The 24,404-nt window shown below is 45.7% G+C and overlaps 1 protein-coding gene across 6 annotated transcripts in view; it reads right to left on the bottom strand.

The window, feature by feature from the left end:
* Epb41l4a (erythrocyte membrane protein band 4.1 like 4A) overlaps positions 1–24,404 on the bottom strand; it is a 209,781-nt gene that overhangs the window by 13,196 nt on the left and 172,181 nt on the right. For 3 of the 6 annotated variants that reach the window (XM_052741813.1, XM_052741814.1, XM_052741819.1), the window contains 6 exons: positions 23,630–23,720; positions 19,710–19,793; positions 19,082–19,195; positions 16,224–16,271; positions 15,264–15,341; positions 998–1,117 (listed from right to left, as the gene is read on the bottom strand). In XM_052741813.1, coding sequence (XP_052597773.1) covers positions 998–1,117; positions 15,264–15,341; positions 16,224–16,271; positions 19,082–19,195; positions 19,710–19,793; positions 23,630–23,720 — 535 coding nt within the window. The remainder of the gene's footprint in view (positions 1–997; positions 1,118–15,263; positions 15,342–16,223; positions 16,272–19,081; positions 19,196–19,709; positions 19,794–23,629; positions 23,721–24,404) is intronic. The other 3 variants (XM_052741815.1, XM_052741816.1, XM_052741818.1) reach the window with 3 other exon arrangements.

Consider the following 24,404-nt stretch of genomic DNA (forward strand, 5'->3'; position numbering starts at 1 on the left):
GCCCCATGAGACCCCATCTTTAAAAAAAAAAAAAAGTTCTAATCCAAAGCTAAGTATCTATGATTGAGGAGTATCCCTTCAAATATAAGGCACGTGGGATCTATGCTGTAGCCTCCAGGGTCCTCTCCTGGCCTGTCAACTGCATCCTCATCTTTCTTCTGGCTGTTCCGTCAGCTTCCCACATCCATCCTCTCCCTGTTCAGACACTAATCTCCCAGGAGTTGGGACACCACACCATTACAGGTGACCACCAGGATCAAGAAAGGCTTTGCAGTTAGTCCCAGCTTACTTGAAACAGGCATGTTTGGCAAGTGGAGCAGGCATGGGTGGCCTAACTCTTGATGTATAGACTCTCTCTCTCACTCACACACACACACACACACACACACACACACACACACACACACACACACACACACGAGCATGTAGGTACACCACTTTATCAGCTCACAGGAAATTGATCTGGGGGGACAGGCAACTCACCATGATGGGGTAATTGTGCTCACACATGTCATTGCCTAGCAACAGGAGGGACAGGCAAATCTCAACATTGGGGGTGTAATGAATCATTCAATGACTACTGCTCACAAATGGTAATTTAACAGGAAGATAGTAACGTCGGGTTCAATTTAGAACAAGACTTTCGAGAATTCTGTGGACACAAACTGGGCGAAGCAGCAGGTGTTTCTCCAACAGCCAGGCTCCAGAACAAAGGAGGCTCTCTAGTCATCTGCTTGGATGTGTGCATTTGTTGAAAAACAACACATAAATGAAAAATATGGGGTTTGATGCCCTTGTTCCCATGACATTTTGTTCTGCCTGTGTTCCAACTTCTAAGCCTTCAAAAATGGTTCATGAATGTAAGAAGGAAAAACAATAAATAACAAGGCTGTTCCCAGCTGAACTGAAGCCTCGTGAGGGAGCAGACCTGAGCCTCTCTCCACCTGCTCGGTCAAGCTCCTGGATTTTGAATAAAGTGGAAAAAGAACCCACATACGAGCGAGATCTGTGTCTGGATCGCCTGTTGTTAGGATCCGCTTGGTTTTTTTCCTTCTGTCTCCTTAATACAGCTTCCCACTGAGGCGCTGAGTCAACCATGTCATTCTCCTGCCGTATTCTGAAAAGACAAAGCAGGCATCTGGAGTCCACATCCATGCCGGACACGGCGAAACTCACCTGGGATCCCAGCACTCAGCAGGCTGAGGTGGGGAAATGAGGACTCTGAGCCACCCTGGGCAGCATACAGAGACCCTGTCTCAGGGACAATGAAGAAATGTAGTTAACATCCACACATGAATGAAAATGAAAACATAACATAACAAAATCTACGCGACACCGTGAAGGCAGTCCTAACTTCTCACTCACGTGACCCTCGCTTTTCAGATAAGGGAACAGCAATCTGATTACATCATAAAAGCTGAGAATAAAAAACCAGATTAATATACCCTTAAGTAGGTGTATCTACCTGTAAATTATACACATTAGTATACAATGTTCATATTAAGTCTATAAAAATAACTTATTTTAAAGTATGTCCTTATGATTTTCTGTAGATCCTCACTCAGTCTGTTGTAAAATTTCTCTTTTCATCAATTTTATTGATCCGAGTCTTCTTTCCCCATCTTTTGGTTAATTTGGATGAAGGATTTGGCAATCTCGTTAATATTTTCATAGAACCAGCTCTTCTTTCACTGATTCTGTAGTCTTTATCCCTTCTAGTTCATTCATTTCAGCCCCAACTTCGATTCTCTCTTCCTGTTTACTACTTTGGGATGTCCTGTTACTGTTTTCCTAAAGCTTTCAAGTGTACCATGAAGTTATTAACTTGAGCTTTTTCGGGTTTTGTTTGTGTAGGTAGGTAGAGCCATAAACACTCTTCTTGGGACTGCCTTCACTGTGTCGCACAGACGTGGGTATGTTGTGTTTCCATTTCCATTCAATGCTAGGAATTTTTAATGTCCGTCCTGATTTCTTCTTTAACTCACTGATCATTTAGTGGTGTGTTATGTTCTCCACGAGTTTGTGTACTTTTGAAGTTTCTGTTGGGGGTGATACCCAGCATTCTTCCACTGTGGTAAGAAGGATGCAGGATGTTAGTTAGCTTTTCCCAGATTTGTTAAGACTTTCTCTGCCCACTCTACGTGGAGGTGTTGGAGGAAGTCCCATGAGTGTGGAGAAAACTGTGTATTCTTTAGTGTTTGGGTGAAATGTTCTATAGCTCTTGGGTCCATCTGATTTATGATGTCATTTAACTCCAATCTTTCTCTGTTTAATTTCTGACCAGGTGACCTGTGTATTGGTGAGAATGGGGTGCTGAAGTCACCTACAATCACCTGTTGGGCTTAATCTGTGGTTTTAGATCTAGTTTTACAACGGTGGGTATGCCCACGTTTGTTGTGTATACGTTTACATTGCAACTATCCTTTTGGTGGATTGTTCCATTGGTGAACATGAAGTGACCTTCCTTATTTCTTCTATTAGTTATGGTTTGAGGTCTACTTTGTCAGATATTAGCCCATCTAATATCTGACATTTCTGTTGATTTTGTGGTATTGTGTTAGGCCTCTTTTGATTACATGTACGGGCACTGTTTGTTTATTTCCCATGAACTCATGTGGTTGAATCACTGAGCAGACCTTTGGGGTGAGAAGGAGTGGACCTAGCTGGTAGTGTAACAGAAGGAAATGGCAGGGGAACCACACAGGCCTATGGGATGGGAAGGAGCCTAGTCATGGTAGTTTACACAGCTTGAAGAACACTGTTCTCAACTTGAACATCTTCTCGTTGCAGAGCAAATTTGAAATGAACACACATGCTGTGAACATTAGCATTAGAAATATGAGAAAGCATACAACCTGAGGTCACCAACCATCCTTTGAAACTAGCACTTCCATGTAACAGCATCATATGGGAACATGTGCTCACTCACGTACATGTGGGCACATGTGTATCTGAACCTATACCTACAAGCCTTCCACATCAAACAGGACAGAAACCCACCAGGCTTTCTGGAAGTCCTGAGACACTCTCAGGACTGAGGGATCACGGCTCAGTAGATGCTGTCAAAGGGAAAGGATCAGGTCAATAGCAGATCTCCCTCCCTTAGGCGCTCACACCTTGATCTCTGGGGTTAGGATTAGATGTAAAATTCTGGATGGAATCACTGTACAGTTCATGGGCAAGCTTAAATATCACTACACATTTTGCTATCAGGAAGTCAGGACCTTCATTATCTCGAGTCCAATTCTCCTAGCAAGGCTGGGATGACTTAGTCCAGCACATACTTTCCTCTAAGTGCAGCCACTTAAAAGGAAGACAAGTGCTGTGTGTATATTCTCATGCACTGGAGAATTCAGAACGTTAGCCATCACACTCAGATGATTTAAAAAAAAAAAAAATACTGACCAGGCATGCTGTGGGATGTTCTGTATGGCAAATGTGTTGCTGATTAGTCAATAAATAAAACACTGATTGGCCATTGGCTAGGCAGGAAGTGTAGGCGGGACAAGGAGGAGAATAAATCTGGGAAGTGGAAGGCTGAGTCAGAGAGACACTGCCAGCCGCCACGATGACAAACAGCATGTGAAGATGCCGGTAAGCCACGAGCCATGTGGCAAGGTATAGATTAAGGGAAATGGATTAATTTAAGCTGTAAGAACAGTTAGCAAGAAGCCTGCCACGGCCATACAGTTTGTAACCAATGTAAGTCTCTATGTTTACTTGGTCGGGTCTGAGTGGCTGTGGGACTGGCAGGTGAGAGAGATTTGTCCTGATTGTGGGCCAGGCAGGAAAACTCTAGCTACACAGGCATGGTGGTGCATGCCTTTAATGCCAGAACTCGGAAGGCAGAGGCAGGTGGAGGATTTCTGTGAATTTGAGGCCAGCCTGGTCCAAATAGCAAATTCTAAGCCAGCCACATACACACTAAGAAAAACAAATCCTGGAAACACACATGTGGATTTCCTTTACTTTGTCAGTAAAAAGGACTAAATCAAAATGAATTTCAGATTATACCATGTACTTTTGTTTTTCAAACTGCAAAGTCTCACGTAAGGCCAGTGAAATCTTACGCCTTCATAGCCTCATGGCCCAGGTGCTCTGAAGACAGATGCTCTCTACAGGTGATGCTGTTTCATAAATATTCTAACAGATACATTAAAAATGCAAGGCTCATTGCGGAGTCACAGGACAAGCAGTCTCCTGAGCAATGCCGGTGTGGACACCCAAGTCCAGCTCGTAATGAAGTTTGAAATTACATGCTTACAAAAGGCCTCTGCTTAATGATGCCTCATTACAAGAATCAAAGTGTCATTTCTTCCATTACTGAACTGTTCCAGAAGACACGGGTGTAATCTGAGAACAGTAAAACCCTAGCACTTAGAAGCAAGGATACTTCAGCACTCAGTCCTTAAAGGCAGAAGTTACCTATTCCTCTTTTAAAAAATCATTAGCAAATAAAGGAAATATTTATGTGAAAAAACATATCTCCTATAATGATTTTTTTTTCTTTTGAGAGGGTTTCATCATGTAGCGTGCACTCCTGATCCTCCTGGCTTGATCTCCCAAATGCTGAGAACATAGGTATGCACCGCCTCCAGGCATGATTCTGAGGTCTTGTTTATTCATAGGTGTGGAATATGCAAGTGGTTTTTGCTACCTTCCATTAATTTTGATGTAAGGATTTACATAATCAGGAATAAAAATATTAATAGAATATTAATAGAAATATTAAAAGCCCTGAACTGACACACAATTTTTTTAAAAAATCACAATCAGGAAATTATCAAAGGAGGAAGGGGTCCATCATCATTTATAGTGCAGATCTAGTCATCTCAAATGCTACAAAAGATGAACCTCAAAACCCAACACCTTTCCTGCCTGAATCTCAGTCTTAAATCTATATTCGGCACACCTTGTCTATTTCTCCACCTGAGAGTTAGGATATGTGTGGGAAACATATCCTAACAAGGCCTTTGTTTTAAATTAATGTATGGGGGGGGGGGGCTGAGTGGTGGTAGTACACTCTCTCAATCCCAGCGCTTGAGAGGCAGAGGCAGGCGAATCTCTGAGATCCAAGCCAGCCTGGTCTATAGGGTGAGTTCCAAGACAGCCAGAGCTACATAGAGAAACCCTGTCTCAGGGGGAAAAAACATGGGGGGGGGGGGGTAGGAGGGGGAGGAGAGTAAACAGGGAAAAGGGGGAGATGGGGGGCATTTCAACACTATTTCAGGGCAGAGGAACTCTCCCCAGGCCCCCACAGCCCACCTTTTCCTAGGTTACCCTCACAGTTGAGATTCTGACTGTATCTGACACTTAATTAAAGTGTGCTAAGGCTGTGAAGATGGAATGCCACATAATCACTTGATAGCAAAGTCAAGATAACAGCAATTCCTATTCTTTCCTTTCTCCTCAATTAGAGCCCTGCCTCTTCCACACAAATCCTCACATTACCAAATGAATTCTTACACAAATCTCCCAGGGCTCTCCTCTGACTCTCCTTTATCAGTTTTGTTCTTAATGGGACCTTCCTTTAGACTGGCTCTTAATTCCCTTCTAATTCATTCAGATGAAGGCCACGTTCAGTGCTGAACCCAAAGTCTTTCGGAGCAAATGCATAAGCCCGCTCTTGAGTTCTGTCTCTTTCCTGCTTGGCCTCTACCCGACTTGGAGACTCTGAGCAAACCGCTTATCTCTTTTGGTCAGGTCTCAATTTGCTCATGCGAAAAACTATTACAAAGATCTTTTCTATCTTTAAAACTCAATGTTTCTCTATTTGTGTTTTATTTCCAAAACCACTAGGACTCTGAGGCAAAGCTCCTCTCTCTCTGCCTGCAGCGTAACATCCTAGACAATTGCTTTGTGTGACCACAACGCTGCTAAAATTAAATCACCAGCTCCCAGCAGCCTGGGAACCGGTGTTCTCATTCAGCTACACTCATTTTTCCCTCACCTGATAGAAAGCAGTCTTCTTTTCTTATTTATGTCAGTGGCTTTGCCTCCCTAGGGAAAATTTGTTCGTCCCAGCGTCTGTTGATGTATTCTCTGAAGGCCAGGAAACAAGAACTCCATTTGCTTTCCCAGCCTCCCCTCGCCATCAATACATTCCTCTTATTTGCTCCGAAAGTTGTTTGACTTTCCTCTACATATTCCTCCTGCCCCTGCTACCACAATGAACGACCTTTGACGCAGCTGCACTCTGAAACTCTCACGTCTCCCTGATTTTAAGTCTGTCTCACCCTCTATAATCTGGTAGCTTGTCTCTGGTGTACAAGCTTTGTTATTTCCACGGACTCTGTCAGCTCGGATCACACTCTGGAGCCCCACGTCACCCACAGCACAGGTCTACATCTTGGTACGTCCTAGTAAAACAGAAATCAGAAGTCCTTGTGTCTGTGGCATGGCGACCGCAGTCTGTCTGCACCAGCTGTCTATGAAATGACCCCTTCATAACTGCAATTTGTATCTTGTTGTTGCCTTTAAATCAACAGCAGCACATTAGGGAATGTTTGCAAGGAAAATGACTCTTTTCGGGTTCATGGAAGGAAGCCCATATGGTTTTAAATTTGCTGACATCCCACGTGCTAACATTCCCTGGGGTTAGTGAAACAGCAGCCTCCTCCGTGTGTGTGTGTGTGTGTGTGTGTGTGTGTGTGTGTGTGTGTGTGTGTGTGTGTGGTGTTTACACACAAGTACGAGCCTGTGCACATGCTCATGGAGGACAGGAAAAGCACATCCAGCAGTGCCCTGCCCTACCAGTCTCCATTTTATCCCTCTGAGACAGGGTCGCTCACTGAACCTGAAGCTAGTCTGGTGGCCATCCAGTCCCAGGGAGACCTGTCTCCACCTTCCCCCACCCCCACAGTGCTAACTAAGGCTATAGGCATATGTGCAGCCACATCTGGACTTTTATATAGGTGCTGGAATCTGAACTCAGGGCCTCAAGTTTATGCAGCAAGTATTCTTATTTATTTACTTATTTATTTATTTATTCATTCATTCATTTATTCATTCATTCATTCATTCATTCATTCATTCATTTATTTTGAGACAGGGTCTTTCTATTATATAGCCCTGGCTGTCCTGAACTCACAGTGTAGACCAGGCTGGCCTCTAACTCACGAAGATCTGCCAACCTCTGCCAGGATTAAAGGCATGCACCACCACACCCAGCTGCAGCAAGCATTCTTACTCACTGGGCAATCTCCCCAGCCACGCCTTTTTAAAAAGCACTCTCATGAAAAAATCCTCCCAAGTCATAATCTTCTGCATTCACCCTACTCAGCTGTCTCGTCTCCGTTTGTTCAGTGCTGGATTTCTGCCACAGAAACATGCTTCTTCCTTAATTAGAAAATAATACTAAAGCCCTTATTGCTCACATTTAAGACTGTCTTAAGCTATTCTTCAGATCCTACTAGACATCCATGGACTAACAGGCTAACTGACATTAAAAGCCAGGAACAAACTCCAATAGATTCAGGCCAGAATGAACTCATGTTGCAAACCCTGACTTCATTTTTGTTCAAGGGAGCCAGCTCCACTTTCCATTTCCTCCAGGGCTCAGGAGAACACGGGGCAGCTGAGTGTTCTCATTAGGTTAACAGCGCCTGCCTGTGCTGGACACTGTGTCCATTATCTCCTGAATCTCCGACAACTTCCTGTGGGGAAGACAGAGCCGGCACTCTTTTCCATCTGAGCCCGAGAATGCAAGATTCAGACCATAGAGTGACCAGGCCACAGCCACGGAAACCTCTCAAAACAGGACCACTTTTAGAACACAGGGCTCCCTGCTTTTCACAGGAACACACACGTTTCACGTATGTGACTACTGTTTGTGGTGCAAACTCCCAGGGGTGAAACTCGGGAAGGGTTCAGCAGGTGTCCTGCTGCAGATTGCTTTTCCAGCTCCGCAGAAACCACTAGCCCTCTCCTCCTGCCTGCGTCTCTCACCTCTCCCAACCCCCCACTTTTAGACTCTCAGAACCAAGCAACACATCAAAGCCAAGGAGGAGGCTGGAATCCATAGACCGTCCCTCAGAATGTTCACACCAAGAGCAGGATGTTCTGGGCTTCTTGAATGTGAAGAATGTTTTCATCAAGCTCGGGGCATTTCCAGGGAAAGCTGGTGCATGAAAGGCTTTATTCTGCTCAGCCCACGTCCCAGGTCTCTCTTCAGCACATGTCACGGACAAGTTCAGGGTGCATGTCCCCTGTGCTCAAACCTATAGTGGTAAACTGACTGGCCTTGTTTTTACTTTTTAGGTTTTTATTAGCATATACTAATTATAATTAATGGTTTCATCATGACATTTTATACGTGCCCATGATGTCTTTCAATCATCCTCTCTTGCTCCTCTGACACTCTCACTGATCTCCTTCCTCTTCTCAATTACTGACTGACCTTTCTGATCTCAGGGACAAGACTGGAAATTCTAGCCAATTAAAACAACTACAATCTAATATTCACACGGCTCATTAACTCCTAAGTGCTAGTATTGTGACAGGCTCCCAATGTGATGATCGTAACCAGATCAATTGTTTCACTAATGGGAACAGCAAAGGAAGCCCCGACTGAAGCTTGAGCAGGCTGGGGGTGAGCTCAGCGGATGCAGTGTTTGCTTAGCATGCACAAGGCTCCATCTCCTGCACTGCCTAAACCAGGCAGGCCAGTGCACACCTACAATCTCGGGGGGGGGGGGGGGGGGGCGGGGAGATGGAGTTGCAGGACAATCGATTCAAAGTCACCCTTTGCTACATGCAAGTCTGAGGCCAGGCCGGGATACCTGAGATCTTGTCTCAAAATAAGAAAGTAAGTAAATAGATAAGGAATGAAAGAAAGAAAAAGAAAACTTAAAACAGTTTAGTTCTCAATCCTACCAGCAAACTGAAACACACATTTCATTTTCCAATACCAATCCTTCACTATTTAGATCGTAACCAACACATCATACCTTCTTGGGGGACATCACATAAAACCCCTCAAAAATCCGATTAGAAAACTATAGGTACTGCCGCCAAGAAACTGTGTATCCGAAGCACACACAAGCTCTGAGGCCCCTTAGAAGCAATGCAAGGGTGAGGATGAGAAAGCAGGGTACAAACCAAGTGTGGTAGTGTACCTCTAACCCCAGCACTCGGGAGGCTGCGTGTTGAAAGTGTATTGGGACTGTAGGAACACACGGGCATATCAGTCACAACAGGAAAATCAGGCCCAAGAGCTTACTGGAGGCATCAAATTGAGGAACAGATTCTAGAAATGGTTCTAGAAATGGCTACAAAGGGTTAAAAAGCCACAGCAGGCTTCAAGGAGGCCTGAGAAACAGAAGCTGATAGGAAAAAAAATAACACTTTATTTTGAGTGTCTACGAGCTTTATCTAGCCACTCAGCAGCACACACATACACACAGGTAGGGAGATTAAACAATCTAAAAATCAAGGGTCTTGGGTGATGTGCAATGTGTGACCTGAGAGCTACTACTAGCAATTAGGACTGGAACGAAAGAACCGTGTGTCTCGACAGGCTGTGGAGGAAATCAGCACTGCTTGGCAAACTGCTGCCGACAAAATCCACATAGCCTATTTATCACTTAATAAGCTCTGCCGTCGAGGAAAGACGCAAACATGTTGGTCTGCTCCTGACATAATGTCCTCACGCCAATGCAGTGGGAGAACCCTGCACCACACAAGGAGATCCTGTTTCAAAAAACCAAACAGAGGGATGACTGCTCGACTGTCCCTAAATACGTAAAGTTAGGGCAGGTGGGAGAATGGAAGACGGGAGGGAATAAAACGCAGAAGAGGGGAGGGGGAGGAGAGGGCAGCTGAAGCAGCAGGGAGTCCAGACTGGGACTGGACTGGGACCCTGCACCCCAGCGCACACTCACCTCAAAGATCCCATTTGATGCTACGTTCAACAGAACACATCAGTTATCGGATTCCGTGCCCATGTTAAAGACCCAGAATACTAAGAATTGAGATGGTAAATGAGATGCCCAAGCATCACCACAGCAGAGCCAAGATGCTGACAAGCTGTGGGTTGCCCCGTCACACACCGGTGGCTCCTGTGCAAAGAAGTGATTCAGGGAAGACAGAGGAGAGGAAGGAAGCTCAGAGAAGACGAGGAAGGAAAATCATAAAACACAGAGGGAAACAAGAAAATGAAGAGGAGGTGATGTAACGAGAGAGACGAAGGGGAAGGAGCTCATCGACTTGGGCCTTGAGCAAGAAAATTTGCCAGGAGTGGTGGCACATGCCTTTAACCCCAGCATTTAGTAGGAAGGGACGGGTGGATCTCTGTGAGTTCAAAACCAGCCTAGTCTACATGGTTGAGTTCCAGGACAGCCAGGGCCACGCAGTGAGACCCCCACCTCCAAACCAAACGAACAATAAACTTTTATGACCAACTTCTAGCTGGCTATGAAAAGGGAGTGAATGCCCTCTCCAACCTCTCAGCCTTGAAGGCAGTGGGATACTCACGGGCGTTATGACGGCAGCCACGAAGAATGACTGAAGTGGAAAGGCATGGAGACGGCATAAATGATGCCAGCATAAGGAGGGCGGGCCCTTCTGCTGTGAAGGAACCTCAAAGAGACACATCTGTAGGAAGAACCTCCTACATCCGCATCAGTTCCAAACCCAAAGGGCTGTGTGTACTTATTCTGGCTGTATTGTTTTCAACCGTAAGAAAACAACAGTCCTTGCAGCTAGCATTCCTCTGTTGGTGTAGATTTTGCCTTTTTAAGTGGTCCTAAAAGCCTCTTCTGGATGAACTCTATTGTAAACATTATTCCTCTTCACACATAACCAGGGATGTTAAAATGTTACCCCGAAAACAATAATGTAGAAGTAAGCCCCAACGGGTCAAGTTTCTGTAACAAGAGCAACAACCAAAATCCCAGCATTCGCAGAGTGGCCTCAGGCCTAATCAAGACTTCCTGGCTGGGCATATAGCTCAGTTGGTAGAGTACTTGCCCAGCATGAATGAGGCCCTGGGTTTGGTCCCCAGAAGACACATAAAACAGCAGGATGGTGATGCATACCTATAATCTCCGCCCTGGAGAGGTGGAGACTGGAGAACGGAGACTGAAGGCCAGCCTGTGCTACAATGCCAGTCTGAAGCCAAGAGAGGTTCACGACACCCTGTCTCAAACACGCCAAGAGGGAATTCCCTCTATATAGACATACATACATATCTCTAAAATCCAGGAAGAAGGTATAGGAAAGTAATCAACATCTGAAGACCAGGCACAACCTCCGGAAGTGAAACTGATTCTGAATATCCGCAGGGCCCGCAGAAATCAGCACACTAGCTTCTCCTCTCCCCAAGGCTACAAGTCCTCATAGTAAGAGGGGAAAGCGGGGTGTGCCAGGGAGCAGGCGCTCGCTTCAAAGACTAGAACACACTCGGGAGACGGGAGAAGTACAACCCAAACTAGTAACATGTGAAAAATACATAAGGAAGGCTGACCTTTACAAGCTAATCAAAACATCAAACAATGACAATTTGAATGGAGATACCTTGGGAGGTGAATAAAGCAGCCCTCAGAGGCGAGGCCACAGGTTATGAAATGAAAATCCCAGGGCCAGAAGTGGGCCCATCTCCCTACAAGCTGCTAGGCAGGGAGGACCCTGAGACAGACAGACAGACAGACAGACACACACACACACACACACACACATAATGGTAAATTGCCATTGGTTGCTCATCAGAACTGGATAGTGAGGCCCTATTGCTGAAAATATCACACATTGTGGTTGTGGGACACAGGAAAAGAATCAAGCTGCAATTGGTCTGGAAGCTGCCTCCCTGCTGGCTAGCCCTCATGGCACAGTCAGGTGCTATGCAGGCTGCTGGGGAAAACTGTCATCCATCGTGGTATTCAGCTGTGGGCCCCATGTTCAGTAAGACTGACTTGCCAGGCAAGATGAACCCACTGGCATACCAGTGGCAAGGCTGATATGGTGTAACCACTGACTTGAGGCCCTCTCCACAGGAGGGAATTCACATCCGGCATCAGAAACCTGGTCCAAAGCCTGTGGTTGGGAAGGCTGTCTGTCGGCCCTGGCGGGGAAGTTCCTGCTGTTGTTTTGCTTGGTATGATGTGCCTTTCAGACTGCCTTCCAAACAACTCAGTGCATGTACCTTTCAGACTGCCTTCCAAACAGCTCAGTGCATGTACCTTTCAGACTGCCTTCCAAACAGCTCGGTGCATGTACCTTTCAGACTGCCTTCCAAACAACTCAGTGCATGTACATAGAACAGTGCTAATGTTAGCACTGGTCATTGGAGTTTCTTATCTGTAGTGCTCCGTGGTTCTGTTTCTTACGATTGGATGTTTCCTTATCCTTGCTTTGGGAAATTTTAACCTTGGAGCAACTCATACTGGTTAAAGTGCTAAGCATAAATGACTATTGAATGCTCAGCCATCAACAAAACACTCCTCCAAGGCTTAGGGACCAGGAAGATAAAGGGTCAGAGTGAACCGGGGAGAGCAGTGTGTAACACTGGCTGGGAGGCATGATACGGCTGCTGCACTCTGGGGTTCACAGCAGATGCAATTACCTGCACATGGCGAGGCCTGTCAACAGCTTGCCACTGAAGGGGAAGGGCTCACAGGGTCCCACCTGCCCCCCTACGGATTTATATGCAGCTAACATTGAATAGAGAAGAGGAGGGCGTTTTCTTCACTGGTATGGAAATTGGTAAAGGGCCTGTGCACCTGTAAACAAACTTTATGAAATTCACTGATTGGGTCATCATCATTAAAAAAAGAAAGGACAGTAGAAGGGAGGCTGGATGAGAAGAGGAAACAGATTATGAGGGTGGGAAGAAAAGGCAACGGGAGTGACTGTGATTGACATATATCATATACGTTTATAAAAACAGCATAATCAATCCAATCAACAGCTATTATATATGCTAACGAAAATTTAAAAATAAGTTTGTCCAAAAGTCGCTCCAAAGTTAAAATTTCCCGAAGCAAAGACAAGGAAACATCCAATCGTAAGAAACAGAACATCAACATGTACCAGATTCTGTTTGGCTTGTGCTATGGTCACCAAAAACCTTTCATAAAAGCACAAAGGATGCTGCTGAGCGCTTGCTAGCCCCACTGGCAGCCAAGCACAGGGCAGCCGCACACGGCTGAATTTCAGCATCCTGCCAAGGAGCCTCCTGACAAGCGCAAAGGCAGATACGGAGAACCCGCGCTTTGCTGAACACAGAAGATTTCCTGCACAGGAGCAGAGCTGCCACTTAAATGTTCAGATCTGATACCAAAGGGGGCATCCTGGTACAAAGATCAAAGGCTAGCGCTAGCTGGAGGGGGCTGGAATCATCGCAGCATGGTGGGAATGTGGCACCCCAAGGAAGCCATCTGACTTCACGCCCTCCTTCCACATACACCATTGCCTGCTGAGGCGGAACCTGCGTGGATGGAGGTCAGAGCTGGACACGCTTCTTCCTCCACCCGTTTCCTGCTATGCCTCCTCATCTACTTCGGGCACAGGAACTTGTGTGATCCTAGGGCAATATTGCCAGAGGTTAAAAATCAATTGCAAAAGCCTTCTGGATCCTTTCTGTAAAATGTGAGTGGATGCTTTGGAAGCCACGCCTCATCACTAGTACTACAAAGTACATTAGCATCTGAACATTCAGAATCACTGCCATTCTAGCACTAAGAAAGCCAAATAAAAAAACAAACAACAACAAAAAAAAACTGTCTGTGGGAGACAAAGATAACTCCCCATGGCGGGGACATAAGCCAGTGTCAGCACAGCAAGACCAGCAATGGGCAATTTAAGGATCCGGTGGCAACCTTTCAATTCTGTTTCATCTTTAATAGCAAATGTCACCCTTAGCACATTTGGCCCCAAAGACACTGTTTTTTTGTTTGTTTGTTTTGTTTTGTTTTTTGTTTGTTTGTTTTTAAACAGGTTATCTTCCATGCAGTTGAGAACAGGCCATTTAGGAACACAGAAGATACTAAAGAAAACAAATAGATTCTGCCTTGATGAATTGGCACAGGCTGTTAAGCAGAAAAGCCAAAGCCGTTTGTTTTGTGCGAAATTGCTTGATTTTACAGCAGGAAGAACATACCTGAGGGAGAGCCACCTCCCATAATTGGATTTTCACAGATAAAGAAACTGAAATTGTTTCTTTCGAGGAGTGTTATAACACGCAGAGATCTTGCAACTACCTACTATAATCCCAGCCTCCAAGAGGGTGGTAGGCAGAAGGCTTTCCTAAGCAAGAGGCCCTACTCTCACAAGGCTGTCCAGGCTATTAGTCCCCAGGCTTTGTAGTCAGAGGGGAGAGCATCCAGTCAGTGCGGAGTGAGACCCCCAGCACTAAAGAATGCCCTTGGAGATTGGTCCAACCTCTCACACAGAAGAGAAAAGGATGGCTTAGAAAAGAGGAGCGAGCAGGTCTGAGCACCACAGGAGCTCTCTCTCCCTCAGCATCACGGATGCTTTAGTGCTAGACGTGTTTTTGCGGTGGTGGCTGCCCTGCGTGCTGGAGAATGCTTAGCATCAACTCTGGTCAGCAGCAATCGCTCCCACCCAAATGTGACAAAAACAGATGTCTCCAAACCCAACCAAATGTCCCCGGAAGGGGCAGAGCCTTCCCAGTTAAGAACCACTGGCTTTGAATCGGGTATGACTGACAATCACATCTCTCTGAGGCCTGCCCGGATGGTGTTTCCATAGCTCATGAATGCCTTTTGTTTTTAAATAAATGATTTGGAACTAGGGAGACGTGATTAATGCAAGAAGCCAACACTCGTGCTAACTACATGCCAACTGGTCTTATTAACAAGCTCTTAAAACCTGACTCCTACCAAGGTGACCGAAACACACTGGCCTGCTGTACCTCATGTGACTGGAAACACATGTAGTTATAGAGAAGCTAGGACTAACAGAATCTCTAAGACGATGAGTCTCACTTTGGGGCTAAGTAAAATACAGAAATATCATACCCAGAGGTACTTCAAGGGGAAATCTCCACACAAACAGCAAACTCCTCCCCATCTTAGATAAATTCAACACATATTATACCCTAAATATAGAATTATCTTAAAAAAAATAAGAATGTACTTAAACTATCAAGTTATTTACTGTCTTACCTAGAGATAAGAAACTCAAAGAGCAGAGATTTCCTAAATGAGTGATTGTGGCCTTTGGACCACCAGGGAAGGAGGCCGGCTCATGACCCCAGGGCCAGCGACCACGGCAGAGCTGTAGGTACTGCAGTCTTTAAGTATTACCTGTTTCTCTTTTTCCGGTGCTCGCGGTTAGAATTTTCCGACTCACTGCCACTGCTTGTGTTACAGCGGGAGCGGGACCTGAAGACCAAGCAAAAATGGGAAAAATGTATGACAAGTTTATAGAGAGGTTCATCAGGTACTCCAGATGTGAGTGTGGAGCAAAACCACTAATCCAAACACAAAGAGCCATGTTACCCTCTTCCAGTAGTGTTTCTGGACTCAGTTAAACACACAGCTCAGAGAAGGAGCAAGGCAGGAGGAAGAGAGAAGCACATTAAGGAAAATGGATTCCCAGAAAGGACTCCGGAGACCCAGCGTGCCTAACAGAACCCAACTCGGCAAAGCCAAACGCACACGGTGGACAAAAGAGGGATGCCATCTCATCTTCCCCAACCCTTCCACGGGCAGGAAGAGTTTATTCCTACTGCTCTGAACTTGTACTGATCGTGTGACAGACTTCAACCGAATGAGGTGTGGGGATAGCCTGCTAGTTCCCAGGGGAGCCCAAATCAGGGCCCTTCGCTCTGCTTCCTTCCAACCACGCTCTAAAGAAGCCTGTGTGCTCCAACCATCCTGCCAAGATGCTACATCTACATGAGAGAGACCCTTTGGGCAACACAGCATCAGCTACCATCTGACCACTGTTCGATCCACGTGGACACACACACACACAGACACGCACACACACACGTTGCTGTTTTAAGCCAAGTGTGGGGTGGTTTACAATACGGCAGGGCACAGCTTGAGACAGCTCCTCAGAAGCACAAAAGGAACAGATAAAAGAGAAATGCCAAGGGTCAGAACAGAGTGGAAGACCGAGATCCAGCTGAAACTGGAGCTAAAACCCAAAGACGAGTGATACTGCCATAAAGCAGCTGTATCAGAGGGAAGAATCTCCACTCTTGCCTCGGCTGTGGACACCCCCCTTCCTCCTCCCCGACTCCCCCCTTTGCTTTTTACCTCCTCCTCTGCTTTAGATCTGAGTCTTCACCGCTGTTATGAGCTTTCCTGAGGAGAACAAAAGAAGAAATTACACAAAGCAGCATTATCAACAGCTAAGAAAGCACACAGAGTTTCCCATCAGCTAACCCAGATGCCTTTTGTACTGGTTCACTGGCCACACAGTTATGTCATGTGTACACATCCAGCCCTATGACAGGTCCCAGAAACACGGCCCACCACCAGTCACGGAGAGCGAGGCTGTGGTTTATGTGTAATGGCCATGTTGGAAAAGCTACATCCACCCAACAACAGGGCTAGCCTGTGGTTTCTAGGTATGTAACCCTCCAAGCCAATGTTCAGCTGGTTCCAGCTCTCACTCGAATTCACTTTCCAACATCCTGGCCTTGAATTCCTTCTTTCTTCTATAATAACCTCACCCACCACAACTCACCAACCTACATCTTCATTAAACTTGAACCTTTATTATCCTGAACCATCTCCAAACACACTGCTTTCTCACCATACCACCCCCTCCTTCCTGTCTACCTTTAAGCACTTCCAGTAGGGCATTTTGTTAAAAAAATGCAAGCACTGAAGCCAGACCACGTGACTAGGAATCCCACCTTCCCTACTGAAGAGCCTTGTGACTCAAGCTACTCTTTTCAGTGGCTTGGTGTTTTATTTTTTAATTTTTATATGTAAGGATGTTTTGCCTACATGTGCGTCTGCATACCCTATATGTGCCTGGTGCCCTCAAAGGCTCTGCAGAAGACAGTGTTGAATCCCCTAGAACTGGAGTTACAGATGACTGTGGGCTACTATTTAGGTACTAGGAATCAAAGCTTGGTCCTGGAAGAACCACCAGTGTTCTTAACCACTGAGCCATGTCTCCAGCCTCAAGTACCTCTGTTTTAATAGAACCTCCCATAAACAGTTGTGAGGAGGAAGAAAACAGAGCTGGAGAGATGCCACAGCAGGTTAAGAGTGTGTATTGCTCCTGTAGAGGGCCTGAGTTCAGTTTACCGGGCAGCTTACAATGATCTGTCACTCCAGCTCCTGGGGATCAAACAGTACAGGCACCTGCACTCATGTGCACTGCTCTCCCCTCCCAACACGCACGCGCACACACATACACAATTTAAAAATAAGAAATCTTGCCGGGCGGTGGTGGCGCACGCCTTTAATCCCAGCACTCAGGAGGCAGAGGCAGGCGGATCTCTGTGAGTTCGAGGCCAGCCTGGGCTACCAAGTGAGTTCCAGGAAAGGCGCAAAGCTACACAGAGAAACCCTGTCTTGAAAAACCAAAAAAAAAAAAAAAAAAAAAAAAAAAAAAAAAAAAAAAAAAAAAAAAAAAATCTTCAAGACAAGGCATTTCAAGTGAAAGGGACATATGTCACTGTAGGCTGTCACTATTACTGCTTACTTGCCCACTGTCAGCCTCCCCTTTATCTGACCCCGTGAGCTCTGCCTAGTCAGCTTAGGTTCCATTCAGTAACCTACATGCCAATTCTCAGTACTACCCCCAGCTCTGCTTTTTAATCCCCTCATCTTGACAAACTATCACACAAAGGATCTGGGTTTTCTGGGCTGGCCCCAAATAGCTAGCTGAGCATCAGTGGCCAGAAGGAGCTGAACAGGAGTGTGTTGGGTATACCGTCAACCCGCTTTCCTGACTTCATGCTTCAGTCACTCAACAGAGTGACACCTCTTTCTGACCTAAGCACTGTCTCTGTAGAGTGTTGTCAACATCTCCTTTGGTGCCCTTTGGCTAAGGGGCCTCTGCATTAGCCGGTCTCTGCTTTCTCCTCCCAAAGGCAAAGGTGGCCTCAAACAGAACGCTTCCATCTTCCCTCCATCAGAAATAAAAACTTACATCTCCCCGTTACCTACGGAACTGTCCTGACCACCAAAGTTAGCTCCCCCACCACCCCACATGCCACATGAGTCCCGGCCATCTTCATTAACTTCCCGCTCACCTCTCACATATAGTCAACTTGCCCTGTCAAAACCCTTTTTGTCGCTTTTAATATTATCAACTTTTTCTTAACACCATGTTGGTGTTTGTACGTGAGGGGTCAGAGGACAGCTTGAAGGAGCTGGTTCTCTCCTTCCACCCTATGGCTTCCAGGATTGAACTCGGGCCATCGGACTTGGCAGCAAGCACCTGCACTTTGGGAACCGTCACACTGGCCCTCAACATAAACTTTGATCTATACGACTCCTCTTCTTCCACCCGTTCCTTCCGCTCTTTCAGAGCCTAACTTCCTGAGAGATGTCTAAAGCCTGCCCTACCCTCTTCCTATATACCATCCAACTCTCAGAAGAGTGGACCTGCCTCCTCAACACCACCACCAGGCCTCTGTCTTCCCACTGCCTCTAACATACTTAAACACGCCCCTGCCCTTATGTTAACTCGGGGGTAATTAAGCATCCACACAAGCAAAGTGGCACCTATAAAGACAGCAGGTTCACCGTCTCTGCTTCAAAAGAGGCTCACTGATGCAAGCTTACACCATCAGTGTCACTTTGGAGGACAGAGCACACTGACTTCTAGTTCCCGATGGAGTAACATTTAATATGTATTATTGATACCATGCAATGCACATTATATTGTTAGTGTGTTATCTATGTTTTTAAATTTGCCGTTTTTAATAAAGAAAGCATGTGACTATCAATATTTCACAAAAAAAAAATATTCTCTAAAACCGTTTCAGATAAATACTTCAGGACCCCCAACTTGCTTTATTTTGAAAAGAACAGGATTCCAGTTATCACGAGGAGACAACTATAGTGGCTTTCTGAGGATCACGTTACAGAAGCGTGCCCAGGCCCCAACGCTTCCGATCCCACTGGGATGGGAACTGTGCTCAGCTCACCTCCGCCTCATTGGCTGCGCCGAGTCGTTATCACTGCCGCAGGAGAGGTTACGCTGGCGGGTACAGGGAAACTTTGGTGACCTAGTGCGGTCACTGGGAGAGTTGTAGAGGCCGCTGGAGGGAACGAGAAATGGTTCATGTACCAGCTTGAGAGTTTTTACAAGAACAAGTGTGGAAATGTTAGCATTGATGTCACTGGGAATTTTTCTCAGAATCAATGGTTCTCAACCTTCCTAATGCTGTGACCCTTTTAATACAGTTCCTCATGCTATGGTGACACCCCTCCCCCACTACACACACACCATAAAATAATTTTGTTGCTACCTCATAACTGTAATTTTGCTACTGTTATGAATTGTAATGTTAAACATCTGCTGTGTGAACCCTGAGGGGGTCGTGACCCACAGGTTGAGAACCACTGCTGTGAACCATCACAATGGCCTTATGGGTAATTTCTCTATGCCCACTGGTTTTCCTTTTTGACATTCTAAAAGGTTTCACGTTAGGAAACATGCTCCTGGCGTCCACTTCAGCACTTCCTGAAGCCACAGAGCAGTTGGTTTCCTGGGTAAGTGTGACAGATACGCTCTCTGCTGCCCTTCTTTCCAAAGACAGTGAGACGTCTTACCTCTGGGGTCCGTTTTCTTCCCACGGCGCATGAGATTTGCTTCTCTGGGGATCAGGGCTGTTTTCACTCTTTGCTTTCTTAAAACTTTAATAGTAAAGAAAGGAAAATAAGTTGATCAAAAAAATAAATTATGTTAATTCACACTGATTTATTCAGAAGACTTATTTAACAAACGTTAAGATGGATACATACACACATACTTCTTTGCGTATAGCTGTGACTCATTCCAGAAAGGGCCTAAGATGGCTGCTTAATAACTGTCTTTCTCTAGTAAGTACTTCATGTCTCCTCCCTGAGTCTAGCTGTACTGCTTTACGTGAAGAGAAGCCAAGCTGTTCAATTGTTAAAAACCTTCCAAAGAGTCCACTCTAGTGGGGAAGAGGAGATGGTGGGAACCAGGTAAGCCAAAACTAAGGATGTGAGGAAAAGCCTTACACAAAACCACTACTTAGTAAGTTAATTAAAAAACAGAATTTAAGTTGGAGTATGGTCGCAAATGCATTTAATCCCTGCACTTGGAGGGTAGAGACAATGGATCTCTGAGCCCAGGGCAGGCTGGTCTACATAGGGTGTACCTGTACGCTATATGTTATATATAAATATATATGTTATATTATATATGTATATATATAATATATATACACACACACATATATATAATTTTTAAGGAGTTTAAATGGAGTATTCCACATGGATGACAGCACTTTCCCCAGAAGCCATGGGTTATTAGATGAAAATCTCAGAATCAGGTGTGGATACCTTCCTATGAATTTTGTCAGCGAGGCCCAGGGGCACCCAAAACAAGAGGCTGTGGGCATTGTTCGTTTACCCACCATAACTAGACAATAAGACCTCATGCTGAAGAAAACAACACAATTCAGTTGTAAAACATACAGAAATCAAGCCAGAACTGACCCGGAAGCTGTCTCCCTGCTGGCCAGCTTTCATAGTACTGAAAGTTGCTACGCAGGTCACGGCAGGAGAAAAGCCATCAGGGGACTTGCTCAGGAGTGTTTTGTGCTCTGCAATACTGACTTGCCAGGCCACATGTGCCCACAGGTATAACAATGGAATGACGGTTAATGGGGCTAACCAACTGCTTTCTGATTGAATTTGAGGTCTGTTCTACAAAAGACAATACTTGCCTAGTAAAAAGGGGCTTGGGGAGACAGAGAGAGAAGGAGAGAAGGAAGGGGCATGGGAGGGGAAGAGGAGAGATGGTCCTTCCAGAAAAAGCAGCAATAAGAACTAGCAAGTAGAAAAAACACCACAATGAAGAGGAAGAGAACCTGGGTAGAAGTCTGAATGGGAATGGCCACCATAGGCTCATGTGTTTAAATGCTTAGTCCCCAGTTGGTAGAACTGTTTGGGAAGGATTAGAAGGTGTGACCTGGCCGGAGGAGGTGTGTCACTGGTGCCTTGAGGTTTCAAAAGCTGGTGCTATTCCCAGTTAGTCCTCTCTGCTTCATGCTTATGGATCAGATGCAACCTCTCAGTTACTGTTCCAGTGCCACGCCTGCCTGCCTGCCTGCTGCCATGCTTTCCGCCATGATGACTGTCATGGACTCTAATCCTCTGCAATCATGAGCCCTAAATTAAATGTTTCTTTGTGAGTCAAGTTACCTTAGTCATGATGTTTTGTCACGGCAACAGAAAAGTAACCATGACACTGGAGCATCCATTGACATGAGGCTGGCATTCTTCAGCAGTGGTCAGATGCCCTGGCTCCACCTTTGGCTCTAGAGCTCTGAAAGCTAACCCTGGGCAGGACCAGGCTACCCTATCTGACCTCTGCCCAGCTTCCGGATATCTTGGCTCCATCCTCCCGGATCAGAATGACTTTTGAAGACCATTTCCTGACCTAGTATCGCCTTTCTGCCCTAAGAATGTAAATATAACTCAAGCCCAACAAACTGTTTTGGAACACCTCGGCAAACAGAAGAAGGGATCAGCAGAAGGGCATGGGGCCACTGCTCACTTCCTCTGGAGTCTTAGCTTGCAGAGAAAAAGAGTTACTTAGCTGCTAAGCCATTTCTAATCCTGGCCTTTTGAGGGATCTGGATAGTTGTTATAGAATATGGCTGTAGCAGAATTCTTGGTAACAGCAACCAAGAGGTAAAGGAGAGGGTGACAAGGATGTTACAGAAACCAAACAAACTTCTGTCTTGGGACACTCTTTCCACACAGGAATAATACACACCTGTAGAAGGTATATCCAACAAATGCATACACATCCAAGGCTTAGTAGATAGTAGGACTGTTTCACATAGGCCCAAGATATTGCTTAACAATTTAAAACCACAATTTCAAAGATCAAATTCCCAAAGTAAATGCTTCCCTTTTGAAACAAGAAAAAGCAAAAAATACAGCAGAGATTCAGTACAATCGTATGAAGTGCATGTGTTTTCTAGGTCAGAAAGAAAAAGTGAGCAGAAAAGAAAGGGGATGAGGAAGAACAGAAGGATGAAAAAGGAATTGCAAGGAGATAAATGTTAAAGAATAACGAAATCCCAGGTGGCGTGGTGACTGTGTTCCTTCCCTGCGCTCCTTCTCACAGCCCATGTGGGAGCCGGCCACTCCTCAGGTTTCAGGACTGTTGGTGCAATGAGTTGCAAAGGGGATTGAATTCTTTCTAAGAGGCCTGGGGTCTGAATTTCATGGAAGAGTACTGTTCTTATGTTGGCTATGTCATGAGTGTGCCATGTACACGCAGATGAAGCTGCCTCCACCCAGGACTGGGAGGCCAACTAGGGAAATACAGCTAAGAAGATACAGTCTTCATACAAAGGTAAAGAATGCATCATTTCAAAAGGTTGATCTGTAAGGAGAAGGCTCCAGAACTAAAGAAAAGAAAATAGGCCGGGCAGTGGTGGTAGTGCACACCTTTAATCCCAGCACTCTGGGAGGCAGAGGCAGGTAGATTTCTGTGAGTTCAAAGCCAGCCCAGTCTACAGAGTGAGTTCCAGGACAGGCCAAGGCTACACAAAACAAAACAAACAAAAAAAACCCTGTCTTGAAAGAGAGAGAGAGAGAGAGAGAGAGAGAGAGAGAGAGAGAGAGAGAGAGAGAGAGAGAGAGAGAGAGAGAGAGAGAACGCCATCACAGCTCTGGACTATGCTGCATTCCACAGTCACCACAGTCCGGCTGGATGAAGGGGCCATTGTTTACTAACGAATGATGGAGTGGAGGATGACCTAAGGCGCCTTTGCAGGTCACACTTCTCTGACTTCTGGGACTTCTCCATGATGCAAGCGGTGCAGCCTCTATAGGCACAGTGAGCTCCTGAAAGCTGTTCATTGTGCGTTGATAATGCTGCTCCACGGACATAATTAGAGATGGGAAAAAGTGACTCCAGAACTCCCTTAACAGAGAACAGCGCTCATCTTTCAGGAACCAATCCATGCAGCACGTTAAGAGGAGGTTCCCAGTGGGAATGCCGTTGGGAAACCTGACGCCGAGGACCATGACAGATCTTTACACGTATGCAATCTTTGAATCCTGAGGCTCGAAAGCTATAAGCCTCGTCCCGGGAACACAGCTCAGTGCACCATTGCAAGGAATACAGTCCATTAAACGAAAATATCATATCACCCCCTTTACTTCACCAGTTCCTTTGAGCTAGTCCATTGTATTCTGACTTTAAAAACCACGTGGAATTTCCAGCGTGCTGCTGAGGGTTGCAGACCACATACGGTGTGGCTTCACCACGCTGTGAGAGCAAGGGCGCTTCAATGAGGGCCAGGTCCCAGCGTCTGTATTTTGCTGACATAATAACATACCCTTTGGCTCAGACGCTACCCACCGGAGCCCCTGGGTTAAAAACTACTCAGTCACCAAAGTGAAAAGATCTGTAACCTTGCCAACACGGGGGTGGGGGGGGGGAGGGACTTTTACGACAGCACACAGCTGCACACACTGACCTTTTCACTGGTGAAGGTGCGATAATTTTAGTTGTTCCTTCCGTCTCCCCATTTTCCGTGTTTGCAGTTATCCGATTCATGTTGTTTGATCCTAGTAACAAAACAAAAGAAAAAGATGGAAGACAGAAGGAGAGAGAGAAAGAGAAGGAAGACAAAGATACAGAAGAATCATTTGTCAGTGCAATTTTAGGGCCGGGCAACGGCTCAGTCAGTCAAGTGTGTGCCATGCAAGCATGGGGACCAGAGTTGGGGTTCCAGAACCCACGTCAAAAAGCCAAGCATACATAGTGCAGCTACTGATGATCACAGCTCTGGGGAGGTGGAGACAGGAAGGCCCAGTCCTAGGGGCACAACAGCCATCCAGTCTAGCTAACAGGGAAACCCCAAGTTCCTGTGAGAGACCATGTCTCAAAAACCAGGTGCACTGCTCCCAAGGAACAGCACCCAAGGCTGTCCTCTGGTCTCTACAAACATGCCCACACGCTCACACACAGACACACTCTTACACAAAAATAAAGAAATAAAATGCAATTCTGGGTAATTTGTGGCACATTTTATTGATAGAGTATGACTCCAAATAAATGATTAGCCACTCAATAAACCTGAGATATTACTGGCTGACACATATTAAACTCTCAGCACAGTACTGCCCCAGGGGTGGGTCTAAGCTATGACCTTTGAAGGATATTCGTAAGTCTCCATACCATAAACTTTTTTTAAAAATTAAACTTAGAGATTTCAAAAATAAGATTCTAGGATACTCGTGACCATATTG

Source organism: Peromyscus californicus, unplaced genomic scaffold, assembly GCF_007827085.1.
Source record: "Peromyscus californicus insignis strain IS unplaced genomic scaffold, ASM782708v3 Scaffold_17__1_contigs__length_78620276, whole genome shotgun sequence".
Taxonomy (NCBI): domain Eukaryota; kingdom Metazoa; phylum Chordata; class Mammalia; order Rodentia; family Cricetidae; genus Peromyscus; species Peromyscus californicus.